A 19,543-nucleotide genomic window follows, 5' to 3' on the forward strand; every position below is an offset into this window, starting at 1 on the left:
TGTGTTTTGGGGATCAGTGGGTGGGACTGCAGGCAGCTTTGCACTCTGACCTCGATCTCATGCTTTACTGCAGACACATACAAGCACCTTACCATTGTCCCCCTCACATTTCTTCTCGTAGGTTTTTTAAATGCCTGTTAGGCATTAAGAACCTAATAAATGTCGCAACCTTTTGCTGGAAGGTTAAAGTTAGTGTGTCTGGTATTAAGGCAGGATATGGGAGATGCTGTCGTGTCACCTTGCCTGATTACCTCATTATTTGTGAATTAGCTTTATGAGGGATTACACAGGCCAGGGGTATAAGTATATGTTCAAGAGTTTGAAGCAGAGAGTGAGATTATACATTACACATTAGAGGGTTTGCATGTGAGGAACTGAGCAAGAAGGAGGTTTAATTAAACTTCCCGAGGGATTAGAACCCAGATGAGTCAGGATTGTAATCTGTCCAAAGTGGCATGAGCTATGACATCCAGCCAGAACACACACACATACTCACACAGATTTCTTCACGCGGATGTCTATGTAATCCTCACACCTCCTGTCTGCTCTGTGTTCCCATCTTTCATGACCAAATCAGTTTGTCAGCCTGCTCCTGTCCTTCAATTTCCACCGCATCATCTCCTCTCACTCTTTTCCCTCTGTATTATTACACTCTTTCCTCCTGCTTTTGTCTTTTTTTCCACATTGCACACCTGACGCCCTTTTTCTCTCTCATCTGTCGATCTCTACCTCCTGCTACCCATTTCACACCGTTGCTCCTCTCTGACCACCCATCCCCTCATTATTTTTCAGGACGCAGACCCCTGTTACCATTGGCTTCCTTCTCAAAACCTCTTTCATTCTTTCTTCTCATCTTACTCACCTTTACCCTCTGGGCCACTTTACCTTCCTTTGCCATCTGTCTTTTTATAGCCATTCTGACTGTTTGTGCTGCAGTCCATTCTTTTAACTCGGCTTTCTTTCACCTGAAGTCTTCTGACTACTGTTTTAAACAACTGTTGGTTTGAAGATATTTAGTCACTTATGCATTTACTGCTTACTGGAAATATTGCATGCTCAGTACTTGTTTCAAAATAGCTGAGGATATTAGATATAACAATTTAGAATTAGAAGAATAAGTGTGCTTGGTTGATTTAGTTCATTATGGTCTGTGTGACCAGCACAGCCTACGAAGCCTTCCTTTACTTTATATTATAAACAGAGCAGTTTTTATGCCTAAGGAAATTACAAAAACAACTCTTAAAAACTCTATAAATTAAACTATAAAGTGAACTTTAGTTTGAAGAATGAATATTTTAAACAGGCTGAATGTTTAGCTTAGTTTTGAGGTATCTGTCGAGGACCAGTTGGCTCCTAGAGCGATGTGCTCCTAAACCAAGTCATTAACAATCAGTTCAGCTATTGTTGGAAAGTTAATGTATTTCAATAACTCAATTCCAAAGTGAAATATATACAATAATTACACATTAACCTTTTCAAAACATGTTTATTGTTATTTCTTAAATAAAACCTATGAAATCAATACTTAATCAATGCTATTTATATAGCTTAGAATGGGTAAGTTACATCTAGTAACAAGATAAAGTATACTGTTCTATCTGCTGTATTCTCAAAAAGCGCAGGAGGATCAGAAGATAGAAGGATTAAACAAATGAAGCTTAAGTACAAACAAGAAGTGTAACTTAAAGCTGTAGGTGTTTGTTCCTCTGTTGTATTTTTGTTTAAAACAAGTAGCCATTAATTTTACTAGACTATGAGTGGTAATACCTTATAATATTCTAACTCAAGTAAAGGTAAAATGCAATAAAACTACTAATGAAATTTCTTTTGTTGTTTTTTTTATTACTCAATTTTAAGTAACTAATACAGGTGCTGGTCATAAAATTAGAATATCATGAAAAAGTAGATTGATTTCAGTAATTCCATTTAAAAAGTGAAACTTGTATATTATATTCATACATTACATACAAACTCATATATTTCAGATGTTTATTTTGTTTAATTTTGATGATTACAAATGACAACAAATGAAAATCTCAAATTCATCATATCAGAAAATTAGAATATTGTGAAAAGGTTCAAAATTGATGGCCCCTGGTGCCACACTCTAATCAGCTAATTAACTCAAACCACCTGCAAAAGCCTTTAAATGGTCTTTCAGTCTAGTTCTATAGGCTACACAATCATGGGGAAGACTGCTGACTTGACAGTTGTCCAAAAGACGACCATCGACACCTTGCACAAGGAGGGCAAGACACAAAAGGTCATCGCTAAAGAGGCTGGCTGTTCACAGAGCTCAGTGTCCAAGCACATTAATAGAGAGGCGAAGGGAAGGAAAAGATGTGGTCGAAAAAAGTGTACAAGCAAGAGAGATAACCGCACCCTGGAGAGGATTGTGAAACAAAACCCATTCAAAAATGTGGGGGAGATTCACAAAGAGTGGACTGCAGCTGGAGTGAGTGCTTCAAGAACCACCACACACAGACGTATGAAAGACATGGGTTTCTGCTGTCGCATTCCTTGTGTCAAGCCACTCTTGAACCACAGACAGGGTCAGAAGCGTCTTGCCTGGGCTAAAGAGAAACAGGACTGGACTGCTGGTGAGTGGTCCAAAGTCATGTTCTCTGATGAAAGTAAATTTTGAATTTCCTTTGGAAATCAAGGTCCCAGAGTCTGGAGGAAAAGAAGAGAGGCACTTCATCCACGTTGCTTGAAGTCCAGTGTAAAGTTTCCACAGTCAGTGATGGTTTGGGGTGCCATGTCATCTGCTGGTGTTGGTCCATTGTGTTTTCTGAGGTCCAGGGTCAACGCAGCCACATACCAGGAAGTTTTAGAGCACTTCATGCTTCCTGCAGCTGACCAACTTTTTAGAGATGCAGATTTCATTTTCCAACAGGACTTGGCACCTGCACACAGTGCCAAAGCTACCAGTACCTGGTTGAAGGACCATGGTATCCCTGTTCTTAATTGGCCAGCAAACTCTCCTGACCTTAACCCCATAGAAAATCTATGGGGTATTGTGAAGAAGAAGATGCAATACACCAGACCCAACAATTCAGAAGAGCTAAAAGCCACTATTAGAGCAACCTGGGCTATCATAACACCTGAGCAGTGCCACAGACTGATCGACTCCATGCCACGCCGCATTGCTGCAGTAATACAGGCCAAAGGAGGCCCAACTAAATACTGAGTGCTGTACATGCTCATACTTTTCATGTTCATACTTTTCAGTTGGCCAACATTTCTATAAATCCTTTGTTTTTATTGGTCTTCAGTAATATTCTAATTTTCTGATATGATGAATTTGAGATTTTCATTTGTTGTCATTTGTAATCATCAAAATTAAACAAAATAAACATCTGAAATATATGAGTTTGTATGTAATGTATGAATATAATATACAAGTTTCACTTTTTAAATGGAATTACTGAAATCAATCTACTTTTTCATGATATTCTAATTTTATGACCAGCACCTGTATAGCTGGTTACTCCTTTTCCTCTAGTTATGCATAAAAGCAGGTGTTTTCAGCCTTAAACTGGTGGTTTCAATGCTGAGTGATTTATAAGGAGTGCACTAACTTAAGCATCATTTTAAACATTTTTACTCACAATCTTCCCTCTCAGACCAAGAGAAATCCTGTGGTCCAAGATTAACGACACCTTACCTGAAAGAGCAGAGAAATCTGGACCCACTCTTCAGTTTTCCCGCCTCAGCCAATCACACAATGGGACATACTTGTGCCAAGCCCAGAACAACTTTGGTCGTGCCGCTGATCATTACACCCTGTTGGTGTATGGTAAGTGTGTCCACGGTTCTTTCCCTTTAACGTTTTGTTTTTTAGCTCACCTTTCAGTTGTTAATAGTTGTTTCTAATGTGATAACCATTTGTTATGTTGTTTTATGTTTACTATTCTCAATCGACAGGTCTTTTCATTTTAATTGATCACCTCTTCTTTGCAGCATCTTTGGATGTAGCCGTTACTCCCTGGAGCAAACAACTCTTTAAATCCAGATTTAATGATGTTGATCTTTTTTTTTTTTTTTTTTTGTATTTTATTTTATTCTTGCTTTTGATATAGCAGGTCTTCTTTTCCAAACCTCATGAGCATGGTGCTCTGGCTTCCTCGACAAGGGAGCTCAGAACCATGATTATTCAGTGTATTCTTTGTAAGTTCCTAGTTTATTATCTCTTCTGGGACCTATTTTTCTCCTCAGAAAATTGAAGAATAGAAATCTCTTGAGTGCAATAAATGAAACCAAGTGAATGCTGTTTCACAAGAAAAAGGCTTTGAACATAAATTTCAATTTCTCAGGTTAAGCTTTGTCTATTCTAAATGTGCATGAATGCGGTAGCCCTTGGGTGCTCCGTTTTCCTCCTTCAGATCTATAAACTGTGAATCTAGATGTACATGTGTCACGAAATTTGTAAGAGTTTTTGTGTGTGATTGAGTATGTTTTATGTTAGAGTCATAATGAGCTAGTAACCTTATAACCTGTCTAAGGTCCAGCCCAATTCTAGGAAAGATTCTAAGCTGTGTAAAGCAGCTGGAATAAATGCTTTTTTTGTTCTTTTCACAACAATCTGACACATAGGAAATAGACAACAAAGGATTTTTTTTTTCTTTTACATCTTATATGATTGAATTTGGAAGGAAAACACCAGCAAAGCAACTGCTCCATTTAAAATTCAGATGCTGTGTTTTCTTTTGGTGGATGTGTCTGAGAGGAGGTAGATTTGGATGTGAGACAATGTTGTATATTTTTATGCATGTATTCCAGATGTGCATCTAGATCTGTGACTGGATCTGTCAGGAGTATGGATCCTTATTTTTTACAGCTCTTCCTTTTTCAAACATGATCAAACCTGTTTCTCACAACAGAGACATACATTTTTTATATTAAAATCAAGAATTAAGAAAAAAAAATACCAAGAAATATGCAAAAAAAAAGAAACATATAAAATACTTCTCCATAGTGATTTTCTCAGAAGAGAAAAAGAAATAACAAGAGATGTTTGTAGTAACCTGTAGACCCGATAGACTGACTCCCCATGGAGTGATATATATGTATTCTTTAGGGAGCCCAGGCTGCCTGTAATTCACCTAGGTGATAAATGACCACCTGTAACCAAAGCTGTAATTTCCAACACTGAATTCTAGGCTACATTCAGGTAGCAGATACAACTTATCTACCAATTCTGACCAATAACGTTGCATTAGCTATGTTTACATGGACACAAGTAGTGAGAATAAAGAGCTGTATGGAAAAACAATGTATCAAATAAACGCATTTATCAAAATATTATGATCAGATTAAGCTTAATTTGAATTAATTTGTATTTTGATTGGGAATGGTGGTCGATACTGACCCATAATACAATCAGCAGCGATCTCCTCACTTCTTCCCATCATGTCATTACGATTTGGGCAAACTGAACTAAATATGTGAAAGATGAGACAGCCGCGCTGGGCAGCACAGGACTTTAACAGATGTCTTTATGGGATTTCCTTTCGCCGTCTCATCTGAGCCTGTAGCTTAATTGTGGAAAGCCATAATTCTTCATCCCCTTAGAGCCTGAAGCAGACCCATTCTGTCAGAATGTCTGTTTTTTGTTTTGTTTTTTTCACATGGGCAAGACACCGCTTCTGCAAATGTTTTAGGGAAATTTGACACATACTAAAGTTCTATTCTGCAAAAAAACCTGGTGAAAATAAATCCACATCATAACTGGATTATTTGATTTTGTGCCGATATAAATGGTGTTTTCAGTCTTTCCTTTTTCTTGTAATCAAATGTTTATTTAGGATGTGACCATAACGAGGGTTACTGTAATGTCTACATTCATCACTACTCTACTTCTATACCACTGAGCCATGCAGTTTGCAAGTCTGACTCCTCTCCAAATAATCAGTGTGTGTAAATGATGAGGATTACTGGATTACATATTTAATCAATATCACTTAAATCCCAAAAAATTGAATTAAACCTACATATGTGGCAACAAGAACTCCTGAACCACCAGATCCCAGGTGTGGTGAAACAGCATCTATTTTCTTTTGCTTAAAAGGTTAAAAAGCTGAGCCACAGCTGAAGCAACTGGAGATTGATATTGTTGATTTGACTGTATTCTATTATTAAAACACTTTTCATAAAGAGGACTCAATAAGTAAATAAGAAATACTTTAAAAGAATTATCACGATTGCTTCAGTGCTCTGGCTGCTAACTGCTTTTTCTAGCGACTATCTGTCCCAGCTGTGACATGAGATATGTTTTGTCCTCTTTCCCTTTGTTAGTCTGATCTTTTTAATCCAATATTGCAATCTTTTGGCAACCTTGGGCCGATTTCCAACAGTGTTCAGAAGGTGAAGGAAAATATCTTCTCCCTAACTGAGTTATTCTAAGTTTTTATGTAAGTTGTTATGATTATCTGTTTGTAGCAAATATAAATATGTATTTTCTGTGTTTGCAAAAAAAACAACAAACAACCAGCCACACATCCATTCATCATATTCCTGTTGAAAAAGTTGCATTTTTAAAATAAGCAATCTGCTCTCTGCTTCAAGTCATATGCAAGGAGAGTCTAAGAGACTTCAGCTGTGATTCAAAAGCCCCTTGTTATTTTTGTAGAATTTTGAAATGACTTAATTTCTCAACATTAAAACAAATATTAGAACCTGATTTTAAGTAACTCCATGCTTTCAAGATGTTTAGGATTTCTAGCTTTTCAGTCTGGTGATATTTTCTCCTTTAATAAAAGTTAACTCAGTTCAGTAATACATTTTGGCTGAATACAAAGTGGAGACCTCAGCATCTTATAAAAATCTCGTACCTTTGTTTGTCAGCAACAGTGACAAATTGGGCAGCTTTCTGTCTGAGCTTGAGTTGCATGCAAAAAAAAAAAAAAAAGTTTTTGATGTATGGTAATGTTGTGTCAGTCCCACATAAAAAAAAAATGAATAAACTTGCAGTGGTATAAGGACAAAGCAGATTTTCTTTTTTTTTATGTGAGGACAGCAGTGTGGATAAACTGCAAAGCAAGCTCATCATTAGAGGCTAGATGCTGCCAGGTTTTTGATCTGACCTAATTGCAGGAACATTGCTGTCACTCAGCAGGCTTGCTCCTTTTAGATCTAAGCTCCCCACCCCCTGGTGGAGACTCCTGTCATTGCGTTTATACCTGATTTGGAGATCACAAGCAGAGAGGGCAATGTGAGGAACAGAGATGTGTTATGAAACAATTTTGTGCTGCTTTTAGTTAGCAACCCCTAACCAGCCATAGCACTAACACTGCTTTTCTCTCACACGTTGATGCCCTTGTACACACCACTGTACAAGCTTTCAGTGGCACTAACAATGACCGATTTTAAGGATGGCAGCAGTGGCAAGATAAAAGGTGTCTTACCCAACCCTAGTTTCTTGTTTTTCTTTCTTTATGTGCTTCTTAGGAGGTTCATTGTTTAAGGCTTTGACATCTGTGCCTGCATCTATAGAAACATTCCATGTATGGTGAAGTTTGTGGTCTCCCAGCCGTAATTTCTGCTATTTTAGCTTTTTGGTAATACTTTGATGTTTTAAATGTTTAAGAAATGATAAGTAGGGACAAAGACAGCCTAAATTAATCAAAAGTACAGCTTCAAAACTATTTCATTTATTAAGGGAGAGATCTTTAAAAAAAAATACTTGTGTAAATAAGTAAAGGCCTTTGAATTTTCAATTAGGGATTCATTTTAAATTAATAGGATTTATTCAAATTTGAGGTCGATTTCACTTGCATTATATGGCTCTAATTAACACAATTTCAAGCTGCTGAATCCAGTAATAATTTAAGACGAAAACCTGAAGTAGACAAAAGGATCCCTTAAAAGTAAGAAATTATGCCCCAATCTAATGAAATTGAATCAGAAAGAAAAAGCAGTTGTTTTTTATCGTTCTGTTGTGACAGATGCGAAACATTTAATTGCACAAAAAAAATGCAGAAACATTTTTTTACAGCACAGTATTTTTCCCTCCAAGTCATTTAATCTTAGTTTGCAAGTCATTCCATTTTCTCCATATTTGTTAAAAAAAGCACTGGAATCTACATAAAAACAAACCCGTCTCCAGCTCCTCTGTTGTGTAGCTTCCCATAGATTTATATCAGTCAGCTTCTTAATTCCTCGTGCTGTTGCTTTGCATTAGCAGGGGTGTAACTGTTCTTAACAAAAAAAGACACGGATCTAGCAGATTGTTTCACTTCAAACCTTCAGCTGAAAGAGATCAAGGCAGTTGCTGCACACCACTATATTAAACACCGCTCTTGAGTTTTGAACAAATGTCACAGTGGATAATGAGGCAAACATGGTGTTAATTCTTTCTTTTTAAACATGGAATTATTTACCCTTACATCCAATCTTTAAAGTTTCCAAAGATGTATGTGTGTGTGTCTTTTTAAATGCTCTATAAAACTAGAGTGTAGCATTGGCCATATATCTCTGCCACTGCAAATAATCCACCATGGATGATTTAATAAGGTGTTAGAGAAATGCCTCTGGGAATTAAATGAAGCTCATCAGTCAATATGGAAAATAAATATCGTTCTGTGCTGTAAAATATGTTAAGATGATTCATAACTTCAACACCTACTGAGATTGTGCTTTCTTTTTTTTTCAGTTTTAACACCCACACTTTTAGGTTCATGTAATTTCATTTCTTTTTAAATGTGAATATCTATATTGTGTGGAAAACATTCACTAATGATTGTTTCAACAGAAAAAGAGATTAAGTATTTTATGTCTGGTTTTTTGTTTTATTCTTTCTCCTAACTGATCTGTCGGCTGTCTGCTTCACTGAACACACTGAAGCTCTCCATATGTTTTCCTTTAATATCTAGCTGTCTTTATGCGCTACCCACTGTTCTCACCTCTTTTGCGCCTCTTGTTCACCCTACTCTTCCTCTCCTCACTTCTCGAACTGTTTCTCACCTTGCCACCCATTTGCCCCCCATTATAGGTCCATCTGCACTTCAGTTTCTTTATGCTGGGGGAGGCATAAGCATTGAGGTGTGAGGAGCTGGGAAAGAGTGGATGAGGGGGAGCGAGTGAGGCACAAGTGATAGAGAGTGTGAAGGAGGGAGTGAAAGTTATAGAGGAAGGACGATGGAGGTCGAATGCAGGTTAGAATTCGGTACCTCTGCTTGTCAGATAAACTAAATGTCAGTTCACTTGGCTCCCAGCCTTCCCAGAGGGAATCCCAGAGTGCACTGGGAGAGGAGGTGAAAGCAAAGAGGCAGCGCTGGAAGATACAAAATGAGTCAGCTGAAAATAAAGAGTTTTATTGGAGGTTGGAAAAAACATCACTGCTCACATAGAGAGTTATTTGCCAACAAAAGCTTTGGTAAAAGTAGCTTGATGCAGGTGCCTTGGCCTCTTTACGAAGGAAGACAGACTTAATGTTTCTGAAGGTAGAACAGAGTGAAAGTTAAAAACCACTCCTGGGATCAAAGGCAAAGCATGCTTCTTTTTTGGTCAGTTCATTCCTTTACTGTTTTTGTGAAAAGGCAAACAGATTTTTTTAGGTCAATATGGTGCCATCCAAGTATTCACAGAGTTAGTAGTTTTTAATACTTTATTCAACTCAATTCAGTTTATTTATATTTTGCTTATTCATAACAAATGGCATCTCAAGGCACTTTACAGAGATGATACAGTCAGATTGGTAAAAATTTATATCAAGGAAAACCGCTTGATTGCATTCATTCATTGACTTGCTAGACATGCTCCTCCTGGATGAGGATGGGCTGATTTTAGCTTGCATTTTGCCATTGACTCTTCAGCAATCCCTCACACCAAGCATGCAATGACAATAAAAAACTTCCAGCAGAACCAGCCTCAGTGTGAGTGGCCATCTGTCGAGGCCGACTGGGGTTCAAAGAGATAGGGGCAGACATACAGGAAGAAACAGATATGCAAAAGGTACCTGTTAACTAGCTCCACAGGTGGCCCTGTCTAGGAAAGGCATGACCAGGCAAACAAGCTCCAAGCCAGTTCTCATGTCAGAGGATGAAAGAGAGCACATACAGTTAGTAACAGTAAGAGAAATAACACTACACTGAAAAACAGGCCAAGCTCCAACATCTATAAACAAAGGTGTTGATGGCAGCAGCACAGCTGATATTTCTTACCAGGGTGGTATTACAGCCGAACAGGATGAAGCTACTATGATGAGAAAAAGCAGAGAGAAAATGAAGTTATGAGTGGAACTTAACAAATAATGCGGAAAGGGAGAATAGAGATAAAATAAAACAAAGCAAAGGAAAGTGGTCCCTATGTCCGCCAGCAGTCTAAATACATAGCAGGAATTTTAAAATATGGCTTAGTTAGTTAGTGTTTGCAAAATTAGGATAAACTAACTATTTTGGATTAGATGTGATAAATGCAGATCCAAGGTAGAGCCAAAATTCAAACTTATGATATTGTTGCTTAACTTACCCTACCTCAAATATCTCCACAACCTCATCCCTGCCCTGATTTAAGTGTTTACTGACAGTGGCGTAACGACCCGTTAGGCCCGTTAGCAACATTATCTGAGTGGGCCCCATATGAAGTACAACACGTGATAAAGGTTCAGGATACGACAACAGTTCCATAAATCGGCCAAGAAGATAAAAATATGCAATTCTCAGTAGTATACAGTGACTGCGCACCTTGAGTGGAACCATTGGTGACAACGCACCGCCACATATTACAGACATCCCAAGCTATAAAAAATCATTCCCCAACACCCCCCCAAAGAACATGTTTATTTTGGGAAGGTTTTTCCTTTCTTCCAGCAGCTCTTATTTCCTTTTTCTTTTCTGGAAAAAGAAAGTATGTGTCAAGTATCTTTTTCTGGTATCCATTGTCGCTAACACATAGTACGTAAGGGTTATGATTTTAATCTGTGCTCTGGGTTACCCATAATTCCAAGTCGTAGTATAAAAATAAAATACTCAAATACATCATTCTTTTAAGGTCTTTCTTGCAGTTTGAAACACATTATATGAGTGTATTTTTTACCAACTGTCTAATGAACTATACACAGTTTTAGCATAGTAATTAAAAGTACCACTGTCTGCTTTGCTATTGGTGTCGTGTTAAAACAGCTCACCATCATGTTTAAATCTAGCATGTGTTGCGGTATAAATATGATCCGATGCGGTCAGTCACTTCAGGATTAGGTGAATTTAAGAGGAATTTTCCGCACCATTACATCTGCAAAGTGACATCCTTGTTTACAATCGCATAGGGGGCCCACCAGGTGTCAATGATGGGGCTTGTGGGCCCGTAAGCAACTGCTGTATCTGCATGCTGATATTTACGCCATTGTTTACTGATGTTGTCTGACAACTTGTATTATAATTTTGAGATCACCAGTGGAGAAATAGGAACTTAATATGAACACAGGACAACTTTTTTAGGATTTTATTTGTAACCCCAATTGAACACCTCATTTCAATTTTTGTCTACTTCCTTATTCATTACATTTTGTTGGTCTATCACATAAAGTCCCTATGAAAGATTTTGAAGTTTCTGGTTATATTAAGATATGAGGTGAAAAAGTTCAAGATGTATTACTTTTTGAAAATGCACCGATAAAAGTGCACCAGCCTGTTAAGATCCACAGGGCTGTCTTTGGTAATTTAACTGAGCTGCTGCACGGAGATGAATTGCAAGCCAGTAAAACCAATTAGGATTGATTTGCAGAGCATGGGAGAACGACAGGGAAATTCATGTAGACGAAGACTGAGAGGGAAAGTTAAGAATCTTTTACATATAAAGTACACTTACATACATGGGTATATTTCTTAAATTAGCAAGTAGAAGTCAACAGAAAGAAGAAGATTAATATTTTTCTCCCAAGATTCTTTGAAAACAAAGATGAATGACAGGAAGATGAAAAGGACAGGTAGCATGATAGAAAGGTGAATCGGGATTAGTCTGTGTCTTCTTGACTGTTGTAATGAGCTGTCAAGATGATTGGAATGAAAAACACAGACCTCCGTTTAATGAAGTGAGACTTTTAAAAGCGCTCAGAATGAGAGGAGGAAGTAAAAAGGTTGGAGGCTAGTGACAGACGGACTTAGACTCTGAGATAACTGAGAGCCAAATTTGTCTTCACTCCTGCCCTCTTCCACACATGACTGTCCACCTGACGGCAGGGTAAATTTTGAATGAGCCTTCAGTTGAACAGCGTTGGCCTCCTTGCCCCCAGCCATAGACCTTCTACCAATATCTAAAACTCGGCTCACTGATAGACAACTGAATAGACGAGAATCGCTGCGGGCAAGGCCCTTATAATCATGAAGGCTGAACATGAAAGAATCCATGCTGGTGCCCCTCTGCAAAAATGAGATACAAGCAGCGACGTCATTATCACAAGTGCTGCCTCGCCCATCCCTGGAAATAACGTGGGCTGTGTGTCTGATTGGCAGGCGTGTAGTGTTAATGAATAACAATATGATGAGGGAAAAAAGGGATGCTATCGGCCAAAAGAACGACAGTTGTATGGCATTCTCCTTAATTAAGCTGAAGAGCAGCGGCGAGGGAATGTAGCCACAGAGGATGGAAACTAGAGAAGCCAGCTGAGGCAGCCCAATGAAGGCTGGTGAAAGCACGGAGTGCAAATGAGGGGCTAGGTTATGCTTGATTGGATGGAACCAAGAGAAAAATAAGAGATATCAGAAAAAAAGTAAAGGTATGACATTAATCATTTTGCAGTTAATTAATTCAGGTAGGCATACCTAAGCTATAATGATATTCTTTCCATAGGCTCATTCACACAAAGACTGGAGCACCTTTGCTTTATATTAAGTCCTACAAAATGTATTGGTTCCTTATAGATTTATTCTTTACTGTTCTGGTAAAAGTCTCAGATCATCAAACAAATGTTATTATCAGACAAAGATTTTTTAATCAATAATTTAAATTTGCTGTCTATATCCCCCTTGGTGGCTTTAACTGCCGTTAAATGTGAGGATAAAGCAAAAATCTGGCAATAAGCCTTTTGTAATTGTTTTTTCCAAGCCGTTTTTGAAAAGGCTGTTTCAATTCAGCCACTGTAGAGATTTTAAGACATAAATGTCAATTTTAAGTCCATGTATTTTAGTCACATGTTGAAAGTTCAACTTGACAAACTCCGAAACCTTAAATTTCCTTGATTTTTAAGCCATTAAAAGACCCCTTGGTTTGATTTGGGTGGTTTTGCAGCTGAATATATATAATATATAAATGTGTTAGATCTACATATCAAACTGATGGTCATGCTCTCGCCTTCAAGATTTCTTCGACATAGCAGAAATGAAGGGTCCATTGATTGCAGCAAGTCAGCACATCGTCAGACTATCACCAACATGTTTTACTGCTGGTATGATGTTCCTCTCCATTATTTTAGTTTATTACCGTATGTAATGAGATGCACAACTTCCTAAAGGTTCCACTTTACCCCTAGAATATTTTCCCAAACTTGGGGATCATCAAGCGTTTGGATATTTTGGGGAACAGTGACTTTAACTATGACAGTTAGTGCCTGCAAAAAAATGTTCATTCTGTTCTTCTAGGTATTTTTCTTACCTCCTTTATGGCTTAAATGATTCATTAGTGCACCTTTAGAGTAATTTCTTTACCAGCTGAACCCTCCTGATATGTTTAATCACTGTTCCACATTTTCTCCTTTTGTGGATAATGAATCTCATTGTTGTCCACTGGGATCCCAAATCTTTAAGGATGACTTTGCAATGACTTTCTAGAGTGTTGGATGTCACTGGTTGTGTTTCTCACCTGTTCTTTAAATTGTGACTGCAGCATGATGCATTACAGGTCTTTTAACCTTTAATTTTATAAAACTGACTATGTTTAAGGAAATTCTCGATTATACTGATGAGGCAGTAATCAAGGCCTGAGAGTAGCTAGAGAAATTAAAACTAATCAATATGGATGATCCCTTTCTATTCATGACTCAACACAGTGGGCTAAATAGATTTTTCTGTAGCTTATTTCTCTTTTAACTAATTTACTTTTTAAACTTACTTTTTGCATTGATGCATGTTTTCTAAAAATTTAATTTTGGTGATCGAGGACATGAATATAGTTTTACAAAAAAGCAAAGAAAAAGAAATCTATACTAAGCCAAATACTTTTTTTTTCTAGTTTGCTCGATGAATGCAATCTGGATAATGACATTTTTTCCCCATGGCTTTTAGTTTAGTCTTTTTATAGAGTGCATTGCACACTTTTTTCAAAGGGAGAAAGACAGCCTAGCCTTGAAGAAAGAGGAAAAATGAAGCAGGAAGGAGTGAAGTATAGTGCTGACATAAGAAGAGTGCAAAAAGAGATTGATGATCTCAGGGCCAGAGGGAGAAATGGGGAGAAGAGACAGAGGAATACTTACCAATAAATTACTTCTGAGCAGAAAGGGCAGCAGCTTTGTGTGTCTATGATAGAAGGGGGTTGCAATTATGCATTTTTGTTTAACCAAGTGTACACAAAGAAAACATGACCATCTATATCTGTGTTCCACAGTCTTTGAAGAGGACTTCTACCTTGCAGGTTGAAGCTTGTTCTCAAGATCCTTTTGATGAAGATGTATTTTTCTGACAGCAAAAGGGCTGAGGACCGTGCATTCAGAAACACCAACACAGTCTCACCCTCGTTTCCATTTCCCTCTTAGCTCTTGTCAGCCATTATTTTTCGTTTAACAGCAATATGAACTTGTCTCTTTCCACCTCTTCATTCGCCATTGTGTTTTTTTTTCGCCATTGATTTGCAGGATGGTGTCAGGATCCAAGCTATTGTTCAGCATCAAATGAGACAGTTCCCCGCATGGCACTGCTCCACCGAGTGTGCATCTGTCAAAGACTTTCACTGCTTTCAATGAAGCTTGGAAAATGTGTCAGTGATCACAAATTCTTTCCAAATATATTCTCATTGACTTGTAGATGAATAGCAGTCTGCCAGGTAAATTCTCGTGAACCATTAAAGCCTGTCTTTTCTGTTGTAAACTTCTGCTTTTGACCCATTCAGACGGTTGAAAAGACTTTCAGGGATAAATCACATTTAAAGACAATAGTAGTTTTTTAATAAAGAATCATGCATTACTGGATGATTTAATATCATAAATTACTCAATATCTCAGTAATTGGAGTAAATGGCAAAAAAAAAGGATTTTGCTCAATAATGACAAAAAAGTAACAAAAAATAGTCAGGGATGCTTCTTAGCAAGCAGTGGGTATGTTCTGATCAGTACTTAATGGTTGCTGATCAGAATATGAATTGGAGGCCTTTTTCTTCTGAAGGACTTAACCAGACCCAGCTAACATTTTACAAAACCCTGTGAGATTCTTTGTGGTTCTGATTAAACAAAACTTGGTTCTTTGAATCAAAAATCCGAAGTCTTTGTTTGATAGAGAAACAGCACATCCTCAAAAAAACACCGTGCTCACAGTAAAACATGGGGGTGGAGTCATCATACCCTGAAGTTGTATTTTTTTCAGCTTAATCTGAGATCCTTCTCAAAGTATAAAAGTAATATTACTATAATGTTCAAAATACTATAAACCAAACTTCCTGGTATCTGTAATAAGTGTGAAGATTTTAAACATTCATGTTTGAGCTCTTTGTTTAGAAAACCCGAATTAGGACCTTACCTGAGGCTTCGCTTAGCTGCTTTCAGCTGTTACGTATTATTTTTACTCTGAGAGGCAGGAAAGGGTTTTTTCTTGCAGCTTTGGAAAATAAAAGAAAAAATGCTTTATATGATATCAACAATATTGCAAAAAATAAAATAAAATAAAATGGCTTTCTGTGCTCGTTTGTGCCGACTTTGTCTAATTAAGAAGTTACAGTCTAATCATATTAAAGGCCTTATTTAGAGGGTAATTGGATTTCGCATATTTTCCAAAGTAATCATTTATTAACTGCTATACGTGCTTTATTATTCCACGTTGGAAGTTATGATCTTATATGGGGGTGACTTTATTAGATATACAGTGGATCTTAAATGTATAAACACCTTTGGGAAGTTGCCATGTTCTTGTGCATTTAAAAAAAAAGACCATAATGAAATATTAAATAGATTTTGTGTAATTCATTCCCTTTGAGTTAACACTTGCATACAGTTATAGTAACTCCGATTGGCCTGCAGTAAAGTTTTGTGACCTTGTGAGCACTTCTGACCAAACTCATTTGCGGCCTTCAAAAAAGGTTTTTGGTAAAGTCACAAAGGCTCAGGATTGCCTATTTGTACATAGGCAGTATTCTTAAATGGCATAGGAAGTTTGTTATTGTATTAGATATGGGTCATTAGGCTCTTTAGAATTAAAAGGGAAAACTGGTTCTAGATGATAGCAGGAGGCTGTTGGCAATTTTGAAGGAGCTTTTTTAAACCTGTATTCTGGAAAAAAAAAAATATATATATATATATATATATGTATATATATATAAATAAGATGACAGCATAACTTTGGAGTGAGGTTGACTTTTGTTCAGCTTGAATTAGAATTTCCTCAATATCAGTATTTTTTTTAATAGTTTGACAATCTGTCTATTTTTCACTCAAAACATTCCAGCATGTGGATTAAAAGAGAGTTCATTTTCCCTCATCACTGTGAGTCAAAGGGTAGTTCCAAATGAATGGCCTCAGAGGAAAAACACATCTTTGAAAAGAGTCAGCGATCAGAACTAAAATCTGTCAGAATATCTGTGGGATCACCTGAGGTGAGCTGTGGATAAGAGACGTATTCACAGAATGATGGATTTTGAGAAATTTATCAAAACAGATCGGACAAATATGATGGTGCATGTTGTATGTTTATATGACTCCTACCTAAACTGAATACTAAATTGATCTAAAGGTGTAGCACTAAGGTGCTCAATGTTGTGCACACTTATTACCACTGTTTCATTTGAAATTAACAGCAATATGTCACAAACATGAACACTGTTAAGGTATTGGGAATCTACTTTTTTGAATGAATGTCTCTGACAGTGCTTGTTCATTCTGTAGTTTTGTCTGTCTCTCAAACCCTGAAGTCTGTAAGACTTCTGTCCTCTGACAGAAGAGCATCTATTAACTCGTTTAATATTTACATTGAGCAAATTACCTGTCATGTATTATGTGCTGTGTTAACCTCACTGTAAAACCCCTTTACTGCATGCTGTAGATAATAGCTTTTTTTTTTGTATGTGTGTGCCATCCCATTACCTGTCTGTGTGTCTGTAGAGAATGTGTCAATCACTACGACGGTCCCCACTACTCCTCCCTCTCCCACCACCCAACCTACCACCCATCCTACCACCACACTCATTTTGCCTAAAAGAATCGCTCAGGACCCAAAAGGTAAACACCCACACACACCACTTTCTCTCCAACCCTGCTTCACTCAAAGCAAGAATGCTAAGAGAGCACTGTAACCTGCAAGAAGATCACATTTATTTACAAATATAATGCTGCTTTAAGCTGCTTACTAATGATGCATAATTTGCTAAAACAACAAGACACAAGCTTTTTTTTCATATAAAACATTCTGCTAATTTAAATTTGTTTTAGGTAGTAGCAGAGTAAAAGCTGTGAAGATAAAATGTCTTTAAAAAACAGTGTTAGGCATGTTAAACCATCTGGTGAAGCATTTTGTTGCTAATTACAATAATTGGCAACAGGTCAGAGGGACGAAAGGATTCCAATGAGGCTGAAGCTTTTAGAAATTACGGTCTGGTTTAGCTCATTATTTTATGACAGACTGTGAGAAATCAAAACAACTTGGAGAAGTATCAGTTCCTTTCTGAATTATTTACACCTTTTTGTAGGTTTTGTTGTGTTACAACAACCAAATTTGAAATATTTTGTGTAACTTTAGGAGATTGCTGAATCCTACGTAGTATGTAACTGTGAACTGGAAAGAAATTGATTTTATTTTGTATAATTAACCAGTAGAAATCTGACATTTAAGGTAGGCATTTATATTCTGCTCCATTTACTGTGAAATCCCTTTAAAAATCATATAGATTATATGAGTCAAATTATAGATCTGTGTTTTTTAAAGGTCTCAGATGTTTTTTTAAATAGCATACGTAACCAAACAGCATTATGAAGAACATGTGACTCAACAGGATCAGGAAAGCAGACAAAACAACAGTCTGGCCTTTAGCCTTAATTGCACCAAAAGTTTGTTCTGCAAGATTTTGGCTGAATACAAATGAAAGCCACACTTTAGAGAACTCATCTAAAAACATGTTTAAAAAAAGCTCTCAAGCAAAAAAAAACTATTATGGCCCATATACAGCAAATCCTTTAGAATATATTGAGTCATTTTTAATTGTACTTATTTAGATTTTTAATTGCAGACCATTTCATTTTAAAAGTTCTGGCTTTTAAACCACAATTACTTCCTCCGATTCATCGCTTAGATAATTCTGTTAGCTGTGACCATCTTGGCTCTGTGCTTTTAATTTTGAAATTCACTCACTCCAAGGCTAATTAACTGAATTCATGGTGTAATTTGTTTGCTGGCACATTTAACAGCCCATGTGTGAGCGTGGATATTGTTGCTATTACTGCTTCATGGTAGAGAGAATGAAAGAGGATCATTTTTTTCCAAATAGACTCCTTGGAAATCCAATGTCCATTTTTTTAATAAAGTATTTTCAGCGATAATGGAGACATGCCTAGCACTGTCATCTGCATACAAATTGCATAAAAAAGGTTAAACTAAAAGGAAGGATAATGCGGTTGTGGTTTCAGCCTCCTCTGTTATTCCCGTGACCCGTATCTTGCCGGTTATTGCTTCTCTTACCATCAGTCTCTCTCTTTATCATCTTCTGCTCAGGTTTTGGTGCCTTCCTCCACACCATCATTTTGACTGCTCTCAGGTGGCCTCCCCACACTTTCCTCCATCTCCATGCATACACACACGCTTTCTTATTCGGAAACCTTCCTCCATCTTCTATTTACATTAGTATATTTGCCTCTGTAACCTTGGATATGCACCATGCGCAGCAATCACCTTTTCTCCTTTCCTTAACTGTCTGATTCCTCCCTCCTCACAAACACATCACATAGTCAGCGTTTGTGTTTGCAAGTCTGTGATGTTTGCCTGGTTTTTCTGCTGCTTGCTGGTGACTGATAATGAATCTGCATGAAGAGCTTAGAGACTGACATTGGTCTCCAGAGCAATACAGCAACTTATTTATCCACAAACAGACACACCCCTGCACACACATATATACACACATAACAGTGTACTGTGAAAAGAAAGGGTAAAAAAAAAGTGGATCCAGGTGGGTTTTTTGATCACATTCTACTGAAAAAACTGCAACACAGCAGGTCTAAGAAAACAAACCTGCTATAACTTTGCTATTCTGATTGTGTAACTTCACCAGTTTTCATTTCTTTCCATCTAAAAGATCTACTTATCTCATAAATGCACTCCCACAAAGACATGCTCACTGTAATCTCCTCCTTCTTTTTTCCACACCTTCAGCTTATCTGTCTGTTCTGTTACTTAAAAGGAGAGATGGGGCATAGGGAACA

The 19,543-nt window shown here is 37.3% G+C and overlaps 1 protein-coding gene across 4 annotated transcripts in view; it reads left to right on the plus strand.

Annotated features, from left to right (window-relative positions):
- Window positions 1-19,543, plus strand: part of cadm4 (cell adhesion molecule 4) — a 278,976-nt gene that overhangs the window by 249,441 nt on the left and 9,992 nt on the right. For 3 of the 4 annotated variants that reach the window (XM_038307100.1, XM_038307097.1, XM_038307099.1), the window contains exons 6-7: window positions 3,627-3,799; window positions 17,237-17,353. In XM_038307100.1, the coding sequence (XP_038163028.1) occupies window positions 3,627-3,799; window positions 17,237-17,353 (290 nt within the window). The remainder of the gene's footprint in view (window positions 1-3,626; window positions 3,800-17,236; window positions 17,354-19,543) is intronic. The other variant, XM_038307101.1, reaches the window with a different exon arrangement.

This window comes from Cyprinodon tularosa, unplaced genomic scaffold (genome assembly GCF_016077235.1).
Source record: "Cyprinodon tularosa strain WSP-4 unplaced genomic scaffold, ASM1607723v1 ctg60, whole genome shotgun sequence".
Classification (NCBI taxonomy): Eukaryota; Metazoa; Chordata; class Actinopteri; order Cyprinodontiformes; family Cyprinodontidae; genus Cyprinodon; species Cyprinodon tularosa.